The following is a 20,248-nucleotide window of genomic DNA, read 5'->3' on the forward strand; positions in this document are numbered from 1 at the left end:
GGCATACCAAAAATGCTAAAAAATCTGAATGAATCCGGCCCAATTAGGTCAACTAAAGAAGTACCACATTCTATTGTAGGAGGAAGATAGGGCTTGCCATATCCCCCAAAGTTAAGTCCAACTCTCTTTGTGACAGAAGTCTTTTCAAAGAAAAGAATGGATTTCCTCATTTCCTCTTTAGTTTCTACTGCTACCATAGATGAGAACAGAGCCAATGGAATCAACTCTTCAGCTAAGTACCAAGTGTGCCGACTGAATGCCATACAAGCACTTTCAACTAGAGTTGAGTCATGCTCAGCAAATTTTACCAGCTTTTCCACTAAAATCAAGTCATTAACTGGTGCACTAGCTGGTACAGGACAAACAAGCCACCACTGCACATATACTGAAACTGTGAACACAAAAAATCATTCCAATTTTTTTATTTGGTTGCTAGTAACAATTTCAGCTTTTTGAAAATGTTCTTTGATCTGTCCAGACAGAAGCACAATCTTTAGAGAATAAAGGAGTTTACTCATCCACCTTGCTTTGTGAAGGGCACCAGGATAGCGCATCTTGAAGTTCTTTGGTTCAGATCCCTTAGTTATTATAAGCAAACAAAGCTGAACCAGCTCTTTGTAGTCACCTCGTGTGAAAGATTGTGCTAAAGATTCACGAAAAAAATTAGCCATCTCTTGCTGGTGTTCTTCTTTTATAAACATCATATTAGGGTAATGATACTTCGCTTGTTCATCTGATGATAGTTGAGGGAAATGTTTTTTGAACCTAGAAAAGTGAAAAAGATAGTAAATAAATGTTAGCTTGTAAGTTAAAAATATAAAGGGTAAGTTCACTCATCCCAATTTTTAAAAGTAGCTTTTTACTATTATATGTGTCTCTTCATTGATTGAAGGTAACACTAATGGTATATTCAATTAGACTCACCTTTGAAAGATCAAAATATTTGGACTAGCTGATGTCTCAACTTTCAAACCTTCCCAGCAATGACTCAAAAGTAATTCACCTACATGCCTTCGACAAGGAAACCAGAATAGGGCACGATCTAATTCCTTCTGTAAAGATACACATGCAGCAGTTCTCTTTCCTGAAAATGCATACATCTACAGTGTAGATGTAAGATCTTTATTCATATATTCTATATTTAATTAATTAACTTTACCTGTATTTGATGAAGTTGTATCAAAAACCATACCAATAACATTTTCTTCACAATTCCATTCTCTAAGAAGTTTTTTAGTTGCTTTTGATATGATGTCTCCAAGAACTTTACCAGTTTCTTTAGTTGATTTTGGAAGTGGAGGAACGCCAAGGAGCTTTGTCCCATCAGCCCCAGACACAAGAATTGGCAATCGGTCATCTGTTCCTTTGGAATCAAGAGTGTCCATAAGTTTTCCATCCCAATGCACAAGCATTATAAGCGATGGCATCCAATTTTCTTTGATCTTCAAACTTATTTCAGGTACAATGGCGGTTCTATACCGATGGGCTGTCCTTGCATTTAGACATAGCTTGTAAAGGTCACCCCCACATGCCGCTACAAGGGAATGCACAATTGCACTAAGTTGGGTTGATGAGATGTTGTTACGGATACTGCATGAAACAAGATCAGGGTTTTTCAATATATCATGAGGAACAAAGATATCTATGGCACATTTAACTAATCTTCTGTGTTTCCTACTTTGTGCTATGGTGGTAACTTCTTCAATATTCTCATCCTCACAAGAGCTAGTGCCTGGTTCAAGATTTATCATTTCAAAAGTACGTTTACACGGGTTTAGTTCTTCTCGCTCCAGATGATGTTTTTGTCTTTCTATTTGCTTTTTTGTCTTTTCTGTGACTACTTTATCCAACCCAGAATATGCAGCTACTCAATCATTCAACATGCTTTTCATAAATTCAATATCAATATCGATGGCGTCTTGTTCAACTTTAGTTAACCCCTTTTTTTTTGCAGCCATGTCCTTTAGACTTTTTTGCAGCCATGTCCTGTGTTCTTATAAAATTTCATTGTCAAATTCAATTCTGATTTGAATTTTATTATTCTAGGTTCATCCTCTCGTCTTCTTTAATCTTTTAATTTCATCAAACTAATGAATTCCTTTTCATAGTAATCTTTGATTACTCTACCAATATTGTTTCTGCCTTCTAGAGTTGGGATATTGGCTTTCTGATAGTGTAAGAGCACATTTCCTATAGTTGCAGATAAAGCTTGATCCCAGTGCAAATCCTTCAGGTTTGATAAAAGGCATAACAATACTTGTCTCTGTGTTGGCAGTTTAGAACCTTTAATTTTCTTGTCATCATCTCCAGGATTGGTGCCAAGTAACAATTTTATATATTTTTTGTGTACTTTTTTATCCATTATTGTATACTACAAAATACAATAACAGTAATATGTAATAACATATAATAATATTTATCTGAAAAAATATCAATATATATATTTTTCTGAAAGGAGTTCAAGTTACAGTTCAAAGTCATTAACAAATGGTAATAAACATCAGGGTCAAACTAGGGTCGAGGGGTTGGGAGTCTGGGGTATATTCCCCCTGGCCCCTGCCAGACACGAAGGTCCTGGGCCTAACTATAAAAAAAATGAACAGGTAAAACACACAAAAAGACATAAATAATAATAATAAATGTTTATATGCTTCAATTTTGTAAAAACAATGCAATAAATATTGTAGTTATTTCTAGAATTAAACTGTCACATTTTACTGAATAACATTATCAGAAATATCCTCTACCCTTATCTCCAAATAACCAAAATTAAACCCTTAAGTGATTAAGGGTTTAATTTATTTTGTGCTTAATTTTTTGCTACCATAAGGGCCTTATCTATGTCTTGCCTCTAGGCCCCTTACTGCCAGTCGGATTCTGCAACGAAACAAATAATAATGGAGAACTATAAAAGCTCAAAAATTGAGTTACGAAGGACTGAATAACCAAAAAAAGAGTGAGAAGAATGACTTCTCATGAAATGAAGGAGCAAAAATGACTTCCTTAATAAACGGAAAAGAGAAGTCAGAGTTTTTAAGAAAGATTTTTAAGAAGAATTTTTAGAGAAAGAGAGCTTTTTATTATTGAAGAATTTGAAATTGTTGATAAAACAGAAGTAAAAAAAATAAATAAATAGAAGTCAGAAGAAAAATTGATTGAAGAAAGGTAAGCAGAAGTTTCGCTGTTTTTAATAAAAGAAAAAAAAAAAAGAAAAATATTTAAAGCCAGAAGAGGAGTAATTGATAAAGCAACAGTACCAGTAGAGTAAGAAAGTATTGTTTGTATTTTATAAGCGTAATGAATAAAAGAGTACTAACCATTGCACACTAACAGAACGATTATTAAAATGTATTATATAATAAAATTTACTGAGGACAGCAAACAGCACCTTAACCTTTTAGATTAAATCTTAGCCTTTCCGAAACAATTAATCCCAGAACCATCAACCTCGATCCCAACCTTCCAAATACCCCTTCCACATAACCCTAAACTTATACCTCTCTCAATTCCTAATCCCTTACATCATCAAACAACAGCATAATCTTATATATAATATTAATCTAAGAATTTATCTTTACAAAAAAAACGCCACCCTTACTATACAATAATGTGTATAAAAAGCATTTAATACATCTTTATTTTAATGAAAATGGTTTTGCCGCATATTTTACGTTTAGTATGGTTTAATCTTCGCGTCGGTAGGCCAAATTTGCTTAAAAGCACACGGACCGAACCATAACAAAATTGCGGAACATATACCGATCTAATCAAAACAAAATTGATTTGTTTTGATCGTTAGATTCTCAAATAGATTGTCATTTACATTACTTCCGACCACCGCTCGAGTTTACGTGTGGAAGCAGCCTAAAGAAGCATATTAATCCAACTGCCTTTTTGCTAGTGTGAAACACGGATAAGGATCTGTGATGATCTGGGGAGCGATATCATGGAAATCAGCGCTTGCAATAGTTTCCTTGGTGGCAAAATCACCACTGTTTTATCGGATCAAATCCATCCAATGATCTTTGAAATGGAATCCCGGAAGGTAACCCAATACTCTGGGATGAGGATGCCCTAAAATCCACACCGCTAAAAGTAATCTCAAAATCGCATGATGAACATTTTGAGGAAGTAACTCATCTTCTCTGGCCACTACAATCGCCTGATCTTAATATTATTGAACCTTTGTGGTGCATGAAAATAATTTAAGTCGATATCCACCACCGAAATTACTAAAAGAAAGAGTTTTGATAGAAGAATCGACAAAAATTCTATTACGAACTTGTACGAGTCAATACAGTAGACTGAGTAGACTAAAAATCAATACAGTAGAGAACCATTATTAAGTTAACCAATACAGCAAATAACCATTTTTGGAGTCGCAGAAAAATTCTGTTTTTAAAACACAAAAAATGTTTTTATTGGGAAGCTTAGAAAAAATAATCAAATTACAATCATACAAAAAAAATTTCAAGAAGCCATCAACAGTTCAACAATAACGAGCTTCAGGTTATTTCTGTTATGCTTTTCAAAAATAATTTTCTGCATTACTATAAAAGCATAAAAGCAATCAAGGTGTCACACATAAAAGTCAAGTGCAGCATTTTAACAAAACTTCAAGTTTAACGTTGAATGTTTAAAAGTTTATTTAACGTCTTTATTTTTAATTTCTAAAATTTTCTTTTTTACTCTTCAGTTTTTTTATTTTAGCAGATAATAATTTCTTCACTTGACACAACTGATGTTCGATAGCTGAGACATGTTTTTTGTTCTTTTCGCTGTTACTCGCACGAGATCGTTCAAGTATTAAGCTTAGTTTCTTCCGCTTAATATATAATTCACGGCAATCTTTATCGAACCACTTTGGAAAGCGCCTCTTAGACTTTTTATCAGACGAAGTCTGTTGCGAATTGCAGTTAGTAGAATCAGTTTTTAAGTCTGATGACGTTTTTTGATTTTCAGTAACACATCTGTTTGACTTTCTTTTCAGTTGTTCATCTGCTTTTTTTATGGCACAGCTACTCGAGCCTCTCTTAGATTTTTCGGAAAGTCGCGACTCACTTATGAACTTTTTAAGGTCGCTTGATTTTGTAACCGGACTTTTGACATTAAAAGAAAAAAGAGGACTAGAAGTAGGACTAGGATAGATGGCTTGATTAAAGATTTCGCTAAGACTATTATTATAATGTTTTGCTTCTGATTTAGAATTTCGCGTTACTAGATTATTTGAGATAAAAGAAAACCGCGGATAATAAAATGGTTGAACAACAGGAAATATGTGCTGAATTGGGATCCTAGTGTTGGGTGTAGGCAGCGCATGTATTAACAATGGCATCGGAAGGACATCCTTTTGAGACACGGCTTTATCGCCTGCCTCAATAAGCATGGCCTCGATACTACTTTTTCGATCACAACGATTTTCATAGTTTCGACTTGAAGGTCGGCGCTCTATCCTTTTATTTAGATTCTCTTCACCTTTCCTAACTTCAGAACGCTGTGATCGAGCGATGTTACTATGATTTTTTCTTGTTAAGAGTGATTCATCCAACCGGTACTCAGGTTTATTTAGATTGCACCTTTGAAACTCTTTAACATTATCGTATTCAATTAGGCTATCTTGGTAAGAACTCTCTGATTGACCTCGCCTACAACTTCTGTCCTTTCCATATAATTCATCTAACAGATACTCAGATTTTCTTGATTTACCATTTTCACGTAAGCTATCTTGGTTAGAATGATCCACTCTATGATGTATACTTCTTTCATTTTTGATATTTAATTCCTCTTTAGGAGCGAGCAAAAAATCACGACTCCCTTGTTCAGATAAATTTTCATAACAAAAGTAAGATTTTTCTTTAGCGGTTTTAAGTTGATGGATCCTATATTCCTCTGTTATATCAGAATTAGAGCGATTCCTTGAACGTGCATTTTGATTTATTCTATCTCGATAGTCAGTTTTATCTTCAGCATATTGCATCGCACTTTTTTCATCGTCAATTACCTTCCTTCCGTCCTCTAAACCAATACTCAAATCTCTTTCATTAGTGAATCGTTCAATAATATCGAATATCTTTCTGATATCTTTGATGTTAAGAGCTCGTTTGGCATCTTCAACTGAACTATTTAAACCTTTTCGTAGTACGTAATCTCGTAATTCATCGTAATTTAAATTTTCCTCATTGTGCAGACGTTTCACGGGGTTATGATCTCTGACATATATATCAGTGTCACGATTAAGTATCTGACTTTTCTCGTACATCAAAGGAGAGTTAGACGTATTGTAATTAAAGCCAGTTGAATTTCTGTCATAAGAATTTAAAATATTCTTATAGTCACGAGAATAAGTTTCATGATCTTTTTCATAAAAAACCCGCTCCTTTTTTGGGGAAGAACGAGTTTCAATTAATAAAGGTCTCTTTACATCTGAGTGTTCAACAAGATTATCATCACGACTAAAATCGCTTTCGTAACAACGATACGAATAAGATTCTTCATCAATACTAAAGTTGTCGCTTCGATCATCATGCGAACTCTTAGCACGAGTACTACAAATACTTTTTTCACTGTCTTGAACATAATTCATAAAAACGTCTTTACTCTGAAGAAAATCTGAATCAATATCTGAAGAATATCGTAAACTACTACGGTCTATACCACTATCCATTGTAATACTCGGAGAATGTGGACTACAACGGTATTTACCATCCATTCTTAAAGAGACATCACGAAAATCTGAACCTTTTTTAATCAGATCATTCTTTACTGTAATGCGAAAGTTTTCTTCAGAAGTGTGTCTGTTATCGATTAACGATTTTCTATCAACTAAATGCTGCCATTTTTGTTGGCTTCCTGAGTCTGAGGGAGTATAATATTCTGACTGAAAATATTTTTCACTTTTGTATGACTTATTGCATTCTCCTTCGTTTAAATGTTCATCTTGATAAATAGTTGTATCATTCTTACAATAAACATATTTTTTAGATTCCCCGTAACCAGCCTGAACAGTATCAACCGAAGCCCCATAATTGATATATACGGGATCCATCTTTACAGCACGCGCAGTGTATTTAACACCTGAAATATCTTCTCGGCAAAAACTACGCCCGGCTTCTAATTCATGAACTTGTCCAGCAAGATCATTATCTTGTGAGAGGTCTCGACTAATAATTGTTTGATGTGATTGAAGTGAATTAAAGGGGATCTCTTTCGGGTAGTTTGTTGTTTCTGAGAAATTATTTACAATTGGACTGTTTGATTTTCTAGAACGATAGTAGGAATCATAAGATTCACAACGCGACTTTTTGCTACTTTCACGGCTTCGAAGGTTATTTCTATTATCTGAATCGTAATTCGAACATAGACTTCGATGATTTCTCATTATAGTTACGCCTAAACAACAATCGTAAAAGAACCGAATAAAATAACTTGCTTTCATGTTTAGATGAGCAGCTATCGCTTCTAAACATCATTAAAAACAAAACAAAAAAAGAAAAAAAATTAAAAACGTAAAACTATGAACTTTTCTGCATTGAAACAATATTAAAATCATTTAAGGCCTAAGCTAAATGAGTGTGATTTATGTCAAGTATCGTTTAGCAAATGGAAATTAATCAGAAATAAAAAACTCGGTTCACTTCCAAAACAACATAATTTGTAAGCCGCAAGAAATTGAAGACGCCGCATGTTCAAATTTCTTTATCGGAAGACTCTCTGTAAGTTAACGTTATATTTAAAGCGAACCGTTGTTTTAAAACGGAAATTTCCTTAAACGAAATATACATTAGCAATACCAGGACTAAAAAGTGATCGCTGATAATAGAATTTTAAGTTCAAATCACATTTTACATGCCGCCACAAACCAACGTTAATAAAGTAGTTCAGATTTGCATCATTTTCTTTTCTGAAAGTTCGATAAGAACACTGCTTTACTTTTAACAATGATGAGGAGAAAGAGAACTTAACGTGAATGTCATTTTGTCTGTTGTAAAATATTTGCTGATTGACTTTTGGTTGCTGTTATACACTTAACAATTCAAGTTACTTCAAACGAATCTGTACAGCATCTGGGAATCAAAAAGTTCATACTGGATTATAAAACTTCTCGATGTTCTTTGCCGCTGTGTAAAATAATTCGAAAAAGACGTAAAATAAAATTGTATGACGTTTTACACTACCATAAACACTTGCTGGGTTTCAGAGGGATTTTTACACCTGAAAAAAGTTTTCGTATACAAGGATAATAAGTTTATTCAACTTTCGAGGTTACTGCAACTTAGTCATAGCAAATAAAGACGGATGCTGAAACCGAATGATGAAAAACTGATGCTGAAACTGAAAAACCTACCTCGATTCATATTTAATGCCGGATAATTCCCACAACATCATATATTCTGAAAACACTTATTCTGTGAAGAACGTTCATGACCCAACTTAATAATTTTCATTCAGTCTTTTGTAAGTGCTTCTTAGCATATGAAAGTTCTTTTCATGAGAATATTGCACACCTAAATGAATGGCGTTTTGACATGCCTAAAAACAAAAATGAGAAAAATACAATTATAACCGTGATCAATTAAAATAACATCAAATCATTAGAAATCTATGAATCTTTTTCTTTTAACAGAATATCACGCTTGTTAAATTGAACATATGCTTTTATGCCTATGTTCTAAGAAAATATCTATCAAGCTTGCCATCACTGTAATGGTCAAGGTTTCTCTGTTGAAGTTAAGGCTTTGGGTTAAGCTTAAGGTTAGATTAGGTTATCTCATCAATGATTATGAATTTCTGAATTGACTCTTGTAACGCTAAAAATTTGGCAACCACTATCCACATCGAAAGTAATCTAATTATTTCTTTAGAACTTTAAGCAAAAACTTGATTAATTAAAACAGTGAAATAAAACTTTTGAAGTATAAATTTTTAAGTATAAGTTATTGGTGATGCAAAAAAGAATGACAAAGGCTATATCATAACTTTATAGCTTCTCATCTTAGGTCCAAATCATTCCAAAGTGAAGCTGTGACTTCTAAAAAGAATTAAAGATTTTGTTAGACACAATAAGGTTTACACTAAGTTCTTTTAAGTCACTATTAGGGACATTCACTTCTTGTTCTAATGGAATTACAAGATTTAGAAAAATAAAATAAACAAATTAACCATGTTAAAAATACAAACATTTTTGATATGTTTAAAGAGTTAGTGTTACGTTAATTAAGAGTATTTTTTTAAACTTACCTGTCAGTAGTTTTAATTGTTTACATATTAATATTTTATGATTCATCTATAAAAAGAAATAAAGTTTGATAAAGTTAACCAAGCCCATAAAATGTTTTATTTCCTGTATGAAAAACAGTTTTGCATTTATTTGATTGCGTATAACTTTTTGTAATATTTTCTTTAAAATATTTAAATAATATTAAATAAAAAATGTTTATAATTTATTGAAAATAAAATTAAACAAAATTTAAATATTAAAAAAGTTTAGAAGTTTTGTTTGTTGTTATTCGCTCTTAGAATGCTTCAAGCTTTTAGAAGGAGATTGTTAGAATCATTAAACATCAATTACTCCTCAGAGTAGCTAACATAGTTTCTTGAAAATCTTTTAAAAAACTGTTTTAAGAATGTTTAAGATATAAAGTAACTCATTTCAACTGCATAAAAGTATATGATTGCATTTTAATGTTAAAGATTCCATGATTTTTGCATTTCCTTTCTTGAAAAAAAAAAACAAACAAAAAAAAACACAAAAAACAAAAACAAAAACGGAGTAACAAAAAGAAAAAACAAGTTTCAGATAACTATAAAGCAAAATAATCTTAAGACAGAAAAAAATATATTCAAAAATATTACATACTTCAGCTTAAAGAAACGTGAAAATAAAAATAATACATCTAAGATTAATGTTAAAATATTGCATTCTTAACGTTTATCTTTAAATTTTAAAAATGGAAATAAAAATGGTTTAATTTTAAAACTTTAATTATAATTAAAAGCTTTCTAATTGTTGAAACAGAAATCTAAAGCGCCACAAAGTATAAAAATAAAGTCTTTACACTGACTTCCTCAATGAAATATTCCATTCGTTATAGTAATTATGTTAGAACTCTTTGGATTTTAAAAAGCTCTGGCTTTGAATTCAGTGCAATTTAAAAAAATCAATAAGGATCAGCATCTTGTTTTGGATACATCACATCGCCATAATTTTCACCAGGTCTGTATTTCTTTGTTATGAAGCTAGTAGTGGCACCACCTGAAGGTCGCTTACTACCAGTTGAACCTGGAATGTTAATGTTAGCTTTGATAGTTTAAGAAAAATTTTAAAGTTAAATAGTACCAATTAGCGAATGAAATTTACAGGTTTTTTTTTTAAAAAAAAGCTTTAAATCACATTTAGCTTTTTATAAAAGCAGTAAATAATTTTTAATTTTCAAAAACTTATTTTGGATATCCTTTTAACATTTTTGAAGCTAATCAAAACCATATCACAATGGAAGATAGAAAATTTAGTAGCCAAGTAGCTTTATAAATACTGGCTTAAAGAATACAACTTTATGATATAGACTTATCAAATTTGCATAACAATATTTTATTCTGATTAAACATTTTTAATAATTAAAAGATATTTAAATTTAAATGCAAAAACAATGAAATTTAGCAATAAAAAGTCTTTTTTTTTAACTTAAGAAATATTCTCAGCTTTTAATACAAATGCTAAAAAACTGTTCAACAACAGTTTTTTAAAAATTATGTTGAAAACTGAAGATATTTCTTGAGGTAAAATATTATATAACTTAGTTAATTTGATCAAATTAGTAGAAACCTCCATATTGGTAACTTACCAGTAGGTAAATATTCATCAGGGTATTCATAATATACAGCTTCCCTTAAATAAAAAACTTGTATGTTTTTATTTAGCAAATGATTTTTAAAAAAATTAATATTTACAATAAATTTTTCATACAGTTTATTGAGCTGTGGACTTACCCACTATCTGGATAACCCTCATAAGATGCATCATAAGTTGTGTCATAAGCATCATATGCCTAACAAAGAAAAGTCATAGTGTTAAAAAAAAATTTTTACATAGCAAAAACAAAGAACAACTTAAAAAAAGTTAAAGGACAATCAAAACACTGAGCTACAATTAAAAAACAATAAGCTACAATTAAAACACTAAGCTACAAGTATTAAGTCTGAGGACCTTTAACATTATTTAACTTATATTATCTATATTATCACTAAATAATAATTTTTAAGTCTCACATATCGATCAGGGGCAGGAGAGGCATGTCTTGGGATTGAAAGTGACCTACGACCGCCACGAGTCATCACTCTAGAAACTGCTTAAAAGAGACATAAAACAATAACTAATTACTTACTATTTTCTATTGTTTAATAATTATTTATTATTGTTTGATTATGTTTAACTTTGCTTACTATTTATTATTCTTTTGCTTTTAATAAGATTTACTTTGAAGATAGATTGCTATCAACCTTAACAGTTCACTAAGAAATACTTCTAAATTTTTTATTATTAGTATATAAAATTTTTTTTTTTTAGATTAAGTAATACTACTCAGGTGATTTAAGGCCAGTCCAAATTTTTATGGTAGTTCATCCTACCTTCTATAACTTCTTTTTAAAAAAAACTGTTTTTGAAAATTTGTTGTCTAAGCTGAATAATACTTAGCAAAAGTTGGGCTAAGTTGAAAAAAAATAAAATTGACAAAAATATGGTGGATGATGCATATTATCCTTAAACTTAAAGATGAATGTTTCAAAAAATAAGGGTTTAAATTGTTAAGCACAACTTTTCTAGTTATCTACAAGCTAAAAGACATCGATATTGTATTGTTTTTTCATACTTTGATTCAGAAGGTAGGGTAGAAAATCTGACATCACATTGAAATTTGACTGATAGCATGTTTAATTTGTATAGTAAAGATAAATAAAACTGGAGAAAATGAAGAAAAAGAAAAAGTTTACTTAACAAGAATGAAAATACTGCGAGAAAGAAAAAGGTTTAGATTAAAAATAAATAAAATCAGCAATAGTCTTTAGTAGACTGTTGACAAAACGAATTTAACCAATTTATTTGGAAGAAATAGAAATCAATTTATCAAATTCTTTTGTAGTAAAATTATGATTATTTGAAGTACATTATAAATCAATGACAACAAATGCACGGACATTAGTTGAATTAACAAGTAATTTACATAAATTTGTTAAAAGCAGCTAAATAAGTTTAAAGATTATGGTAATAGTCGAATGCTTATATACATCAAAATGAATTGGAAAAACCTTTGCGATATTATTGGAGTAATAGTTTAAATTCTAGTAATAAATTTTTTAAATAGGATTTGATTTGTATTGATTATCATTATTTAATTTATCATATTTTTTTATTTATTTTGTTTTAACAATAATCATCCAGTCAGTCAATTGATTTATTAATTTTTTGTTTATTTAAATATTATCTAGATTATCTAGATATTGTTTAGATATTATATATATATATATAAATATATATATAAATATACAAATATATATATATATAAATATATATATAAATATACAAATATATATATATATATATATATATATATATATATATATATATATATATATATATATATATATATATATATATATATATATATATATATATATATATATATATATATATATATATATATATATGTATATGTATATGTATATGTATATGTATATGTGTGTATATGTATGTGTGTATATATATGCTGCCAGTTTCTCTTTTTTCAGAATCATTAAGAAGTCTTTCTATTTTCTTGTTCTTTAAGGACATTGAGCACTTTCTATTTTTAATGTTCTGCTCTCAACATTGAGCACTAATTTTGTAAAATACACTAACACGATTTACATCCAATTTAAAAAATCTATAGCAAATAAGTATTCAAGATTTGAATAATAAATAATGTGGTTTGTTATAAATCATTATATTATATACTACCTCATAACATGTTATGTACTCATGATATATACTCAAAAAATTAGAAAACTTTCTTATCGGACTTTTTTAGTCACCGCTTTATTAAAAACGTTTAGAAAAATCCTGCGGGATCTGAACAACACAATTTTATGCCACCCTCAGATAAATGAAACAAACCCAAAATTTACAGAGACTGGCCTTAAACTATATAAGTAAGAAATACCTTATTATCTTTGAATATCACTATATGAAAAATTTGCTTAACTTAACATTGACTAGGAATAGCTTTTTGACTCAGTTTACATGATGCAGGAAGAGGTGTTCTATCTGTATTTTAAGGTCAAATGTTTTGTAGTGCATTTTAAGGCATCTATCAGCTTGAACTCTTAAATTTTTTGCAATTTTAAAACTTATTTAGTAAATTAATTTACACAGTCATATAGTTAAAAATACACTTTTTTTAAAGTAAACTTTTAGTTTTTAAATTACATTTACACACAAAGCTACAATAACTAAAGGAATAAGTAATTTAATTTCACTTCTATTATATTAAAATCATTAAAATTTATGTAAATTACTAATAAAGATTAATACTTTTCTTTTTATAAATAATTAAATTGTGCAAAATTTAAATTAAAGAGTTATTTACTTTTCTAAATCACAACAAGTAAAAAAAAACCATTCTTAAGGTTGATGTAATAAACATCATTTTGTTTAATACTTTACTTAAGAAAATATGTACATAACTTAGCTATTGAAATTGATGATAATGTGGCACTAACTGAAATGCCATTTTTTTACCATAAGTTTTAGCAGTTTAATTTTTCAAAGGGAAATTTACTAATCTTCAAATGAAAAACTGTCACTAAAAATCATATGGTTGTTAACTTGAGTTTTTATTACAATATGCAATTTGCATTTTATCAAACTTTGTATTCAGCTTTTTATTTTTGTAAAATGTTTAGCTGATTATCTTTAAAGATGTTTCTTACTGCAGACTCAACATCTTATGTTTATAAATCAAGCTTAAAAGTTAAAAAAAATCTTTAAGTTAAAAAAAACCTTGTCTTCCACGAAAGCCCAAAGATGGGGATCCATTTAGTATTATGGCACCAGGGGGAGGAATACCAACTCTAACAATTGGCGCAGGAGGAAAGCCTCTTCCACGCCCACCAGCTATTACAGTAGTGCCCAGAGTTGCAACATCTGGATTAATATTACTTAATAGAGCCATTTCTCTCATCTGTTCTTGACGTATTTCATCATTTTCCTAAATACAAACGGAAAAGCTGATTAAATAACAAGAATTTAAACTTTTAGGACAGTTTGTATAAATACAAATATTACTCACTGGAACCATATACTTCTTGATTTCAGCTAAAGCTGCAGCTAGCCTTGCATGAGCTTCACTTTTTGGGCCTTCAACTTCAATAAGTACATGCAAAGGTTCTTTCAAATGTTCATACTTTGCTTCACCGCTGCTTCTTAATTCCTCTTCCTATTTTAAAAATATATCAGGTTGTGCAATCTTATACAAATTCAATTACAATAGATTTTATAAAAAAGCTAGTTTATTGTACATTTATTCAACTTTATTAAGCACTTATCCTAAATTATCCTGTATTTATTTTAATTATCTTTCTAAACAACTCCATTATTTTGTGGTTCACTTAAAATCTTAACTCATTTTGTTGAGGCTACAATTAATATGATGTCCTTCTTTAAAGTTAGTTTTTTAGTTTTTTTTTTTTTTTTTTTTTTGATGATGCATTACATTTAAATTTTTTATCATTAATAATGATAGCAATAATAAAAAAAAAATTATGTAACATCCCATCCACATACCAAAAGCTGTTTTTCTGTAAATTATTCTTAATAAATATAAATGTTAAATAAGGTTACAAAATGGTAACAAATAAATGTAAGGTTACATTGAGTAACAGAATTATAAAGCATGATACAAATAGTAGGTATTCACTAAATTTTGAGAGTAATTTTAAACCATATTTTTTTTATAATTTATTCAAACAGATTTTTTTTTTCATATTTAATGCTGTTAAACTAAAATAAAGACTAGAAATATATTTTCAGTTCAAAAAAACAAACAACAATCAAAAGAAATTTAGAAATTCTGCATTCTTTCTATAAATAACTTAAAAATAAAGTGAAAAAAAACCATAGTTGATGCAGCAAAAAATTTACATTTGCTGGCTTAGCCTTCATCTCCTTTTTTCATTCAATGTAAAAAGTGGCTATCAATTACATTAAAAACTCATCACAATTTGCTGAGATCAGAGTTTAGCTGTTTCCTTTCATTCACAGCTTTCTGCATAAAATCCAGTTAAAATAAGTTCCCCTTGAAACAATCAAAACTTTCAAAAAGATTAGATAGCAAAATAAATGTAAAAATAAAACATGAAACTTAAGACCATATTATAAGGAAAATGAAAAAAAAATGTATAAAACATGCTTGATTTAAAATAGCTTTAAATTATAAAAATTGACTGACTTTTACAAGAAATTTACCATTCTGTCAGGAAAACATTACAATAGTAGAAAAGTTAAAGGATATGTTATAGCAAGTAAAGCATTACGCCAATTCACTTCAGCTCTAGTATCCATTTCTCTAAGACAGATTATAATGGAAATTTTATAATGGAAATCAACACACAAGTTATTAAACTTGCTACTAGAGGTAATTTTAATTTAATGAAAAGCATAAAAAGGCTAAAGAATTGTTTTAAAGTGATCTATCACTGTACAGGAGATCAATCTATTTAGGAATAATTTGGGATTCAGTAATAGATAAGGAAAACATTTTTTAGGTATCATCATACTATGCAAATGAAGAACTCATTTGATGCTATTAAAGGTTAGCCATTGAATGGAACTTTATTTGGTACAAACCTATAACAATTTATTGACACTTTTAATGACAAAAAACAGTGAGCATTATCCCATTCATTATCATGGTGCATATCATGCATAGATAAAATTCAAAGTTTGGATGTTTTTGGTGTGTACAGAACACTTGGAATAAGTTGCACTCTAGCAGCTTGACTTTCTATTCCTACTATCAATACAGTGAGAGAGAAACTATTCCTACTATCAATACAGTGAGAGAGAAACCAGTAATTTTCTCACAAACTATTTTAAACAAGTTAATCTTTAATATCGTTGATAGAACCTGAAACCATAATCCAAGGGATTGGTTGCAATACTGGTAGTGCTTGATTCAATTCTGGTCCAGAGGATGACCCAAAAGAAACGTTAAAAATTTCTGCTTCCAGTATTTTAAACATGTCTGCCCACTATCCACCAAAGGTTGCATCCAAGTGCAATATCCAATATAATACAAGCATCATTGAGACATCCAGTATTGGATGCAGTGGTGTCAAAGCACATTCCAATAAGTAAAAGATTTTAATTCCTAGAGTTAAAATGTTCAAAGATGAGTCCTGTTGCAACTTAAGAAATTGTCTTCTTCATTTTCATCAAAATGTTTCAATTACTGATATTAAAAAGATTACACAGCTTCTCTTTGAATTGCTTTTTATTCAACTGATCTTTTACATTATTTCTTATCTGATGCTTTGTTAAAAAAACTTTATTGATTAAACAGATCCTTAGTTTTCTGGATGATAAAGTCTTTTTAAAGAAACAGACAGTCAAGATTTAACTCAAAGTGGCAAAAGCTGATCATAAACTTGACGAGTAATTTTATTGGTAGCTAGTTTTTGCAATTTGTGAATAAAAGAAATTTTTTTATGACACCTTGGCTAGAATGAAGACCAGCAGCAGAAATAGATTCAGATGGATATCTTATTAACCAAATATTGTTTTTGCTCCTAGTACTTTTTGAACTGGCCATACTTTTAGAAAAATAAAAAGATTGACAGATTTGCAACATTATCAATGTTTAAATCAATATCTTGAATTACAAATAACAACTCATAAAAGCAGTTGTTACTTGTAATTCAAGGCATACTGTTTTGAAAAAGATTGAAAGATTATGAATTAGAGGTTCACTAAACACTGTATGTAAAATATCTAATGTAAAAAGGTTTTATTTACTTATATTGTATACTTAAATCAAAATAAATAATTAGAAATTAAATGATCTAAGATTTCACCGATCATCTCTGGTGCTATTTTTTTACCCTGACGTTTTTTGTGATAACATTCAGACTACAATTATAAATTTTAGTCTGAATGTTACAAGTTTATATTGTTCTAAAAACAAATTGGATATCATGATTGAGAATTACGTAGTACATATTGAAAAAATTAATATATTTAGGAATATTGTAAACCTGATAAAAGCTAGACCTATTGAAGACTTTTGAATAATAAAGAATAAACTTAAAACTGTTTATTTTTTTTTTTTTAAGAACCCAGATCAAAACTTAAACCTGCAATATCTGAAAAACCATTTGTTTTGAATTTCTCATAAGACACAAATAAAAATAAGTTAAACATGCCATTTATATAATAGCATAAAGCTATTATTTTGTCTGTAAAGTGATAATTTTTAGTCTGTAAAGTGACATGTTTAGTCTGTAAAGTGATAATTAACAACCAATTGTTACAGTCACAATAATAAATAATATAAGGAGTTATAACCAACCTTAACTTTGTCTCTTGTTGACCCACGACCTAAAACTGACATTCTAGTTTGTGTTGCTTGCTGAAGGCGTTTTAAAGTATTACCACGAGGCCCAAGTAATTTTCCTACGAAGTTGAACTATGAAAAAAAAAAAGAAGCAACCTTAATGTACATTATAACACTGCCTAATTATTTTTATTTAGTAAAATAGTCTAAGTTTATTTACATAAATAAATATATTTATACATAAATAAGCAGAGAACAGTTTTTGTTTACATATTATACCCTAGAGAGGCTCTTAAAATTGTGAAATTTAAAAAAAAGCAAGCTATCATTAACCAAATTCTAAACAAAAGAATGGCACTAGTTTCTTGTAAAAATATCATTACTAAAAAGAGAATATATCATTTTTAGTAATGATATTTTTACAAGAAAAAAAAAAAAAGGTAGACTTTTTAAAACAAATATTTAAATTTTTTAAACTTGTCTCATTCTGTTTATTACGAGACTCTGTCTGCCCTACTTCTAAAAAAAAAAAATTGTGACTTTTATTATATTTGATAGTTAAAAACTATGTACTTAGGAGGATAAATTCTGAAATTAATCAGATACTTTTAAGAAAGCAACATGTTTTTAAATCTATTTTCCTAAATTCTAATTCTTCATGCAGCATACAGAAACATTTAATACCTTAGGATATTCTTTCACAGGAACAACAACTTTTTCTGTAAGTTTGACAACCTCTTCATTAACAACAGCTCCAGTGTAAGACTTATAACGAGGTTTACGATTGTTAGATGGTTCAGCCTCATTTTCTTGAGTTGACATGTATTCAGAAGTTGTTTCAGCAGTTTTTCCTGTTACCCTCAACACCTCTGAAAAAAAAAAAATTTACAACTTCCTTTTGATTGACTGAACCTTTAGAAAACTTTGAAGATTAAAAACAGAAACAAGTACAATTTGTAATTTTCTTCCTAGGAGAAAATAAAACCACTGGAAAACTAAATACCATGCAAATAACATGACTCTAAGCTTCATTGACAATTAGTGACAAAGAAAACCTACTATGATTACTATTAACACTACTTATACATGATGATTACAGATGATACATGATTACACATTGATAAGATGATTACAATAATAATCATGGTGAGAAAAGACATACGAGAATCTTGAAATATCAAAAATTAGTTCTTTTTATATTGATACATTAAAACTTATTCCACTTTTATTTGAAACAGACTACCTATCCATACAGCTTTGAATGAGCATTTTAGAGAAGAATAAAAATTAGTTTTAAGAAATGTTTTCTACTATGGATTGTTTTATGGGGAGAGTAAAATTTGTGTTCAATTTTTTTGATTTTTAAAAGAAGAACCAGACACAAATAATTAGTATTTAACAGTTAATTAGTTTTGTAATGTTAGTATCAGGTTGTACTATTGATTGTGCAATCATTGTCAATTAAAAATTGGTTTAATTATTTTCCAAGATTAAATTGTTTACCTTTTTACTTCTAAATTTTCCCATATGGGAACACTGCAAAAAAAAAAAACACTTAAATTAACTTATATTTTCATTATTACACAGTCATCTTTAATCTGAACATTAATAGTTTATTTATAACAAATTTGGTAACAAAAAAAAAAGTGTAAAATTTAAATCTATCAAAACATGAATACTTGGAGTTTTGACACCACCCAAGTTCAGTCTTAATGACTGAACTCCAAAACTTTGAAAAACTTTTTTTTTTGAGGGGAAAATAATTGTTTCCTGTTGTAAAAACAGTATATAATTCACTCATGATATACATTTTTGAGTAGGAAAAAAATTTGATTGAAATAAAGAAATCCCATATGGGAACACAACTGTATATAAGGTGCATTATGATTTTTTTTAACCTCAGGAGTTAGATGCTTAGGGTACAAACAGTCAGGTTGACAGTGAAAGATTTAATGGATTATAAAAACTGTGGCAGAATATTCTTATTCAGAATTAACACACCAATGCATACTTAAATACTATGACTAAATCTTAATATTTTTTCTAAATCAGGAGAATATACGGTTTTTTTTTTTCGATGTTTTTATGACAATACAAAGCATTTGGGATTATTACTTTAGCAAGTAACAACTTATATAACTTGGAAAATTATAATTTTGATTTTTAATTAAGACAACTTTTTAATACATGTAAATAGATTACCATCTTCCAATAACCTAATTGAATGAGGATGAGTTTCAGGATTCAATAAATCTTTTTCTTCCAAAAGCTCTTGGAGGTAGGTGTCAGACATTTCAAGACTATTGGCGATTGTGCTCAATGTGGCGTAAATTTCTCCACTCACCTCAATTTCATTAAGTCAGCATAGAACGGAGAAAAGCCGTGAATTTGTAGAAACCAGATCACATTTCAACCTTGAAGCAAGCGTAATCTAAATTATGCTTAAGAAACAATGCTTTTATAATTTTCAGACTGACGTTAAAATCTGATTTAAAAGTTCTGCAGAAGCTTCTTGAACTTCCAATAGAATTTATCTTGAGCTTCCTCTTTTATAATTTTCTTTCTCACGTACTTTTTTTGGAATGAAAGTCAACTTGGACATTAAACTTTTATTTTTAATTATTATTTGTCGCAAAGTTAAAGACTTCATATGTTGTCTATTTAAA

At 29.3% G+C, this 20,248-nt stretch overlaps 3 protein-coding genes across 6 annotated transcripts; all 3 read right to left on the reverse strand.

The window, feature by feature from the left end:
* Positions 1-398: 398 nt before the first annotated feature.
* Positions 399-1,855, reverse strand: LOC145202096 (uncharacterized). The gene is made up of 3 exons (XM_090079176.1): positions 1,160-1,855; positions 925-1,084; positions 399-765 (listed from the first exon to the last, which is right to left on the reverse strand). The coding sequence occupies exons 1-3, from the start codon at positions 1,749-1,751 to the stop codon at positions 408-410; spliced, it is 1,110 nt and encodes a 369-aa protein (XP_089935302.1). The 5' UTR covers positions 1,752-1,855; the 3' UTR covers positions 399-407.
* Positions 1,856-4,395: 2,540 nt separating this feature from the next.
* LOC149892579 (uncharacterized) lies at positions 4,396-9,350 on the reverse strand. Of its 3 annotated transcripts, XM_090077949.1 has the most exons (4): positions 9,238-9,350; positions 8,976-9,028; positions 8,345-8,529; positions 4,396-7,389 (listed from the first exon to the last, which is right to left on the reverse strand). In XM_090077949.1, the coding sequence occupies exons 3-4, from the start codon at positions 8,352-8,354 to the stop codon at positions 4,664-4,666; spliced, it is 2,736 nt and encodes a 911-aa protein (XP_089934075.1). In that variant the 5' UTR covers positions 8,355-8,529; positions 8,976-9,028; positions 9,238-9,350; the 3' UTR covers positions 4,396-4,663. The 3 variants fall into 3 exon arrangements, with proteins under 3 accessions (XP_089934075.1, XP_089934076.1, XP_089934077.1); XM_090077950.1 differs by lacking the exon at positions 9,238-9,350 and having other exon boundaries at positions 8,977-9,028; XM_090077951.1 differs by lacking the exons at positions 8,976-9,028; positions 9,238-9,350 and having other exon boundaries at positions 4,396-8,211; positions 8,345-8,621.
* Positions 9,351-9,564: 214 nt separating this feature from the next.
* On the reverse strand, positions 9,565-20,107 carry LOC145193385 (KH domain-containing, RNA-binding, signal transduction-associated protein 2-like). 2 transcript variants are annotated; one of them, XM_090077952.1, is made up of 9 exons: positions 19,785-20,107; positions 18,267-18,451; positions 17,598-17,714; positions 14,322-14,468; positions 14,033-14,240; positions 11,266-11,345; positions 10,987-11,045; positions 10,842-10,885; positions 9,565-10,279 (listed from the first exon to the last, which is right to left on the reverse strand). In XM_090077952.1, the coding sequence occupies exons 1-9, from the start codon at positions 19,873-19,875 to the stop codon at positions 10,158-10,160; spliced, it is 1,053 nt and encodes a 350-aa protein (XP_089934078.1). In that variant the 5' UTR covers positions 19,876-20,107; the 3' UTR covers positions 9,565-10,157. The 2 variants fall into 2 exon arrangements, with proteins under 2 accessions (XP_089934078.1, XP_079926987.2); XM_080070861.2 differs by having other exon boundaries at positions 9,791-10,279; positions 11,266-11,342.
* Between the last annotated feature and the right edge of the window lie 141 nt (positions 20,108-20,248).

Source organism: Hydra viridissima, unplaced genomic scaffold (assembly GCF_058129835.1).
Source record: "Hydra viridissima isolate aposymbiotic clone 2 unplaced genomic scaffold, HvirCarnegie_v1 scaffold_2, whole genome shotgun sequence".
NCBI classification, from domain to species: Eukaryota; Metazoa; Cnidaria; class Hydrozoa; order Anthoathecata; family Hydridae; genus Hydra; species Hydra viridissima.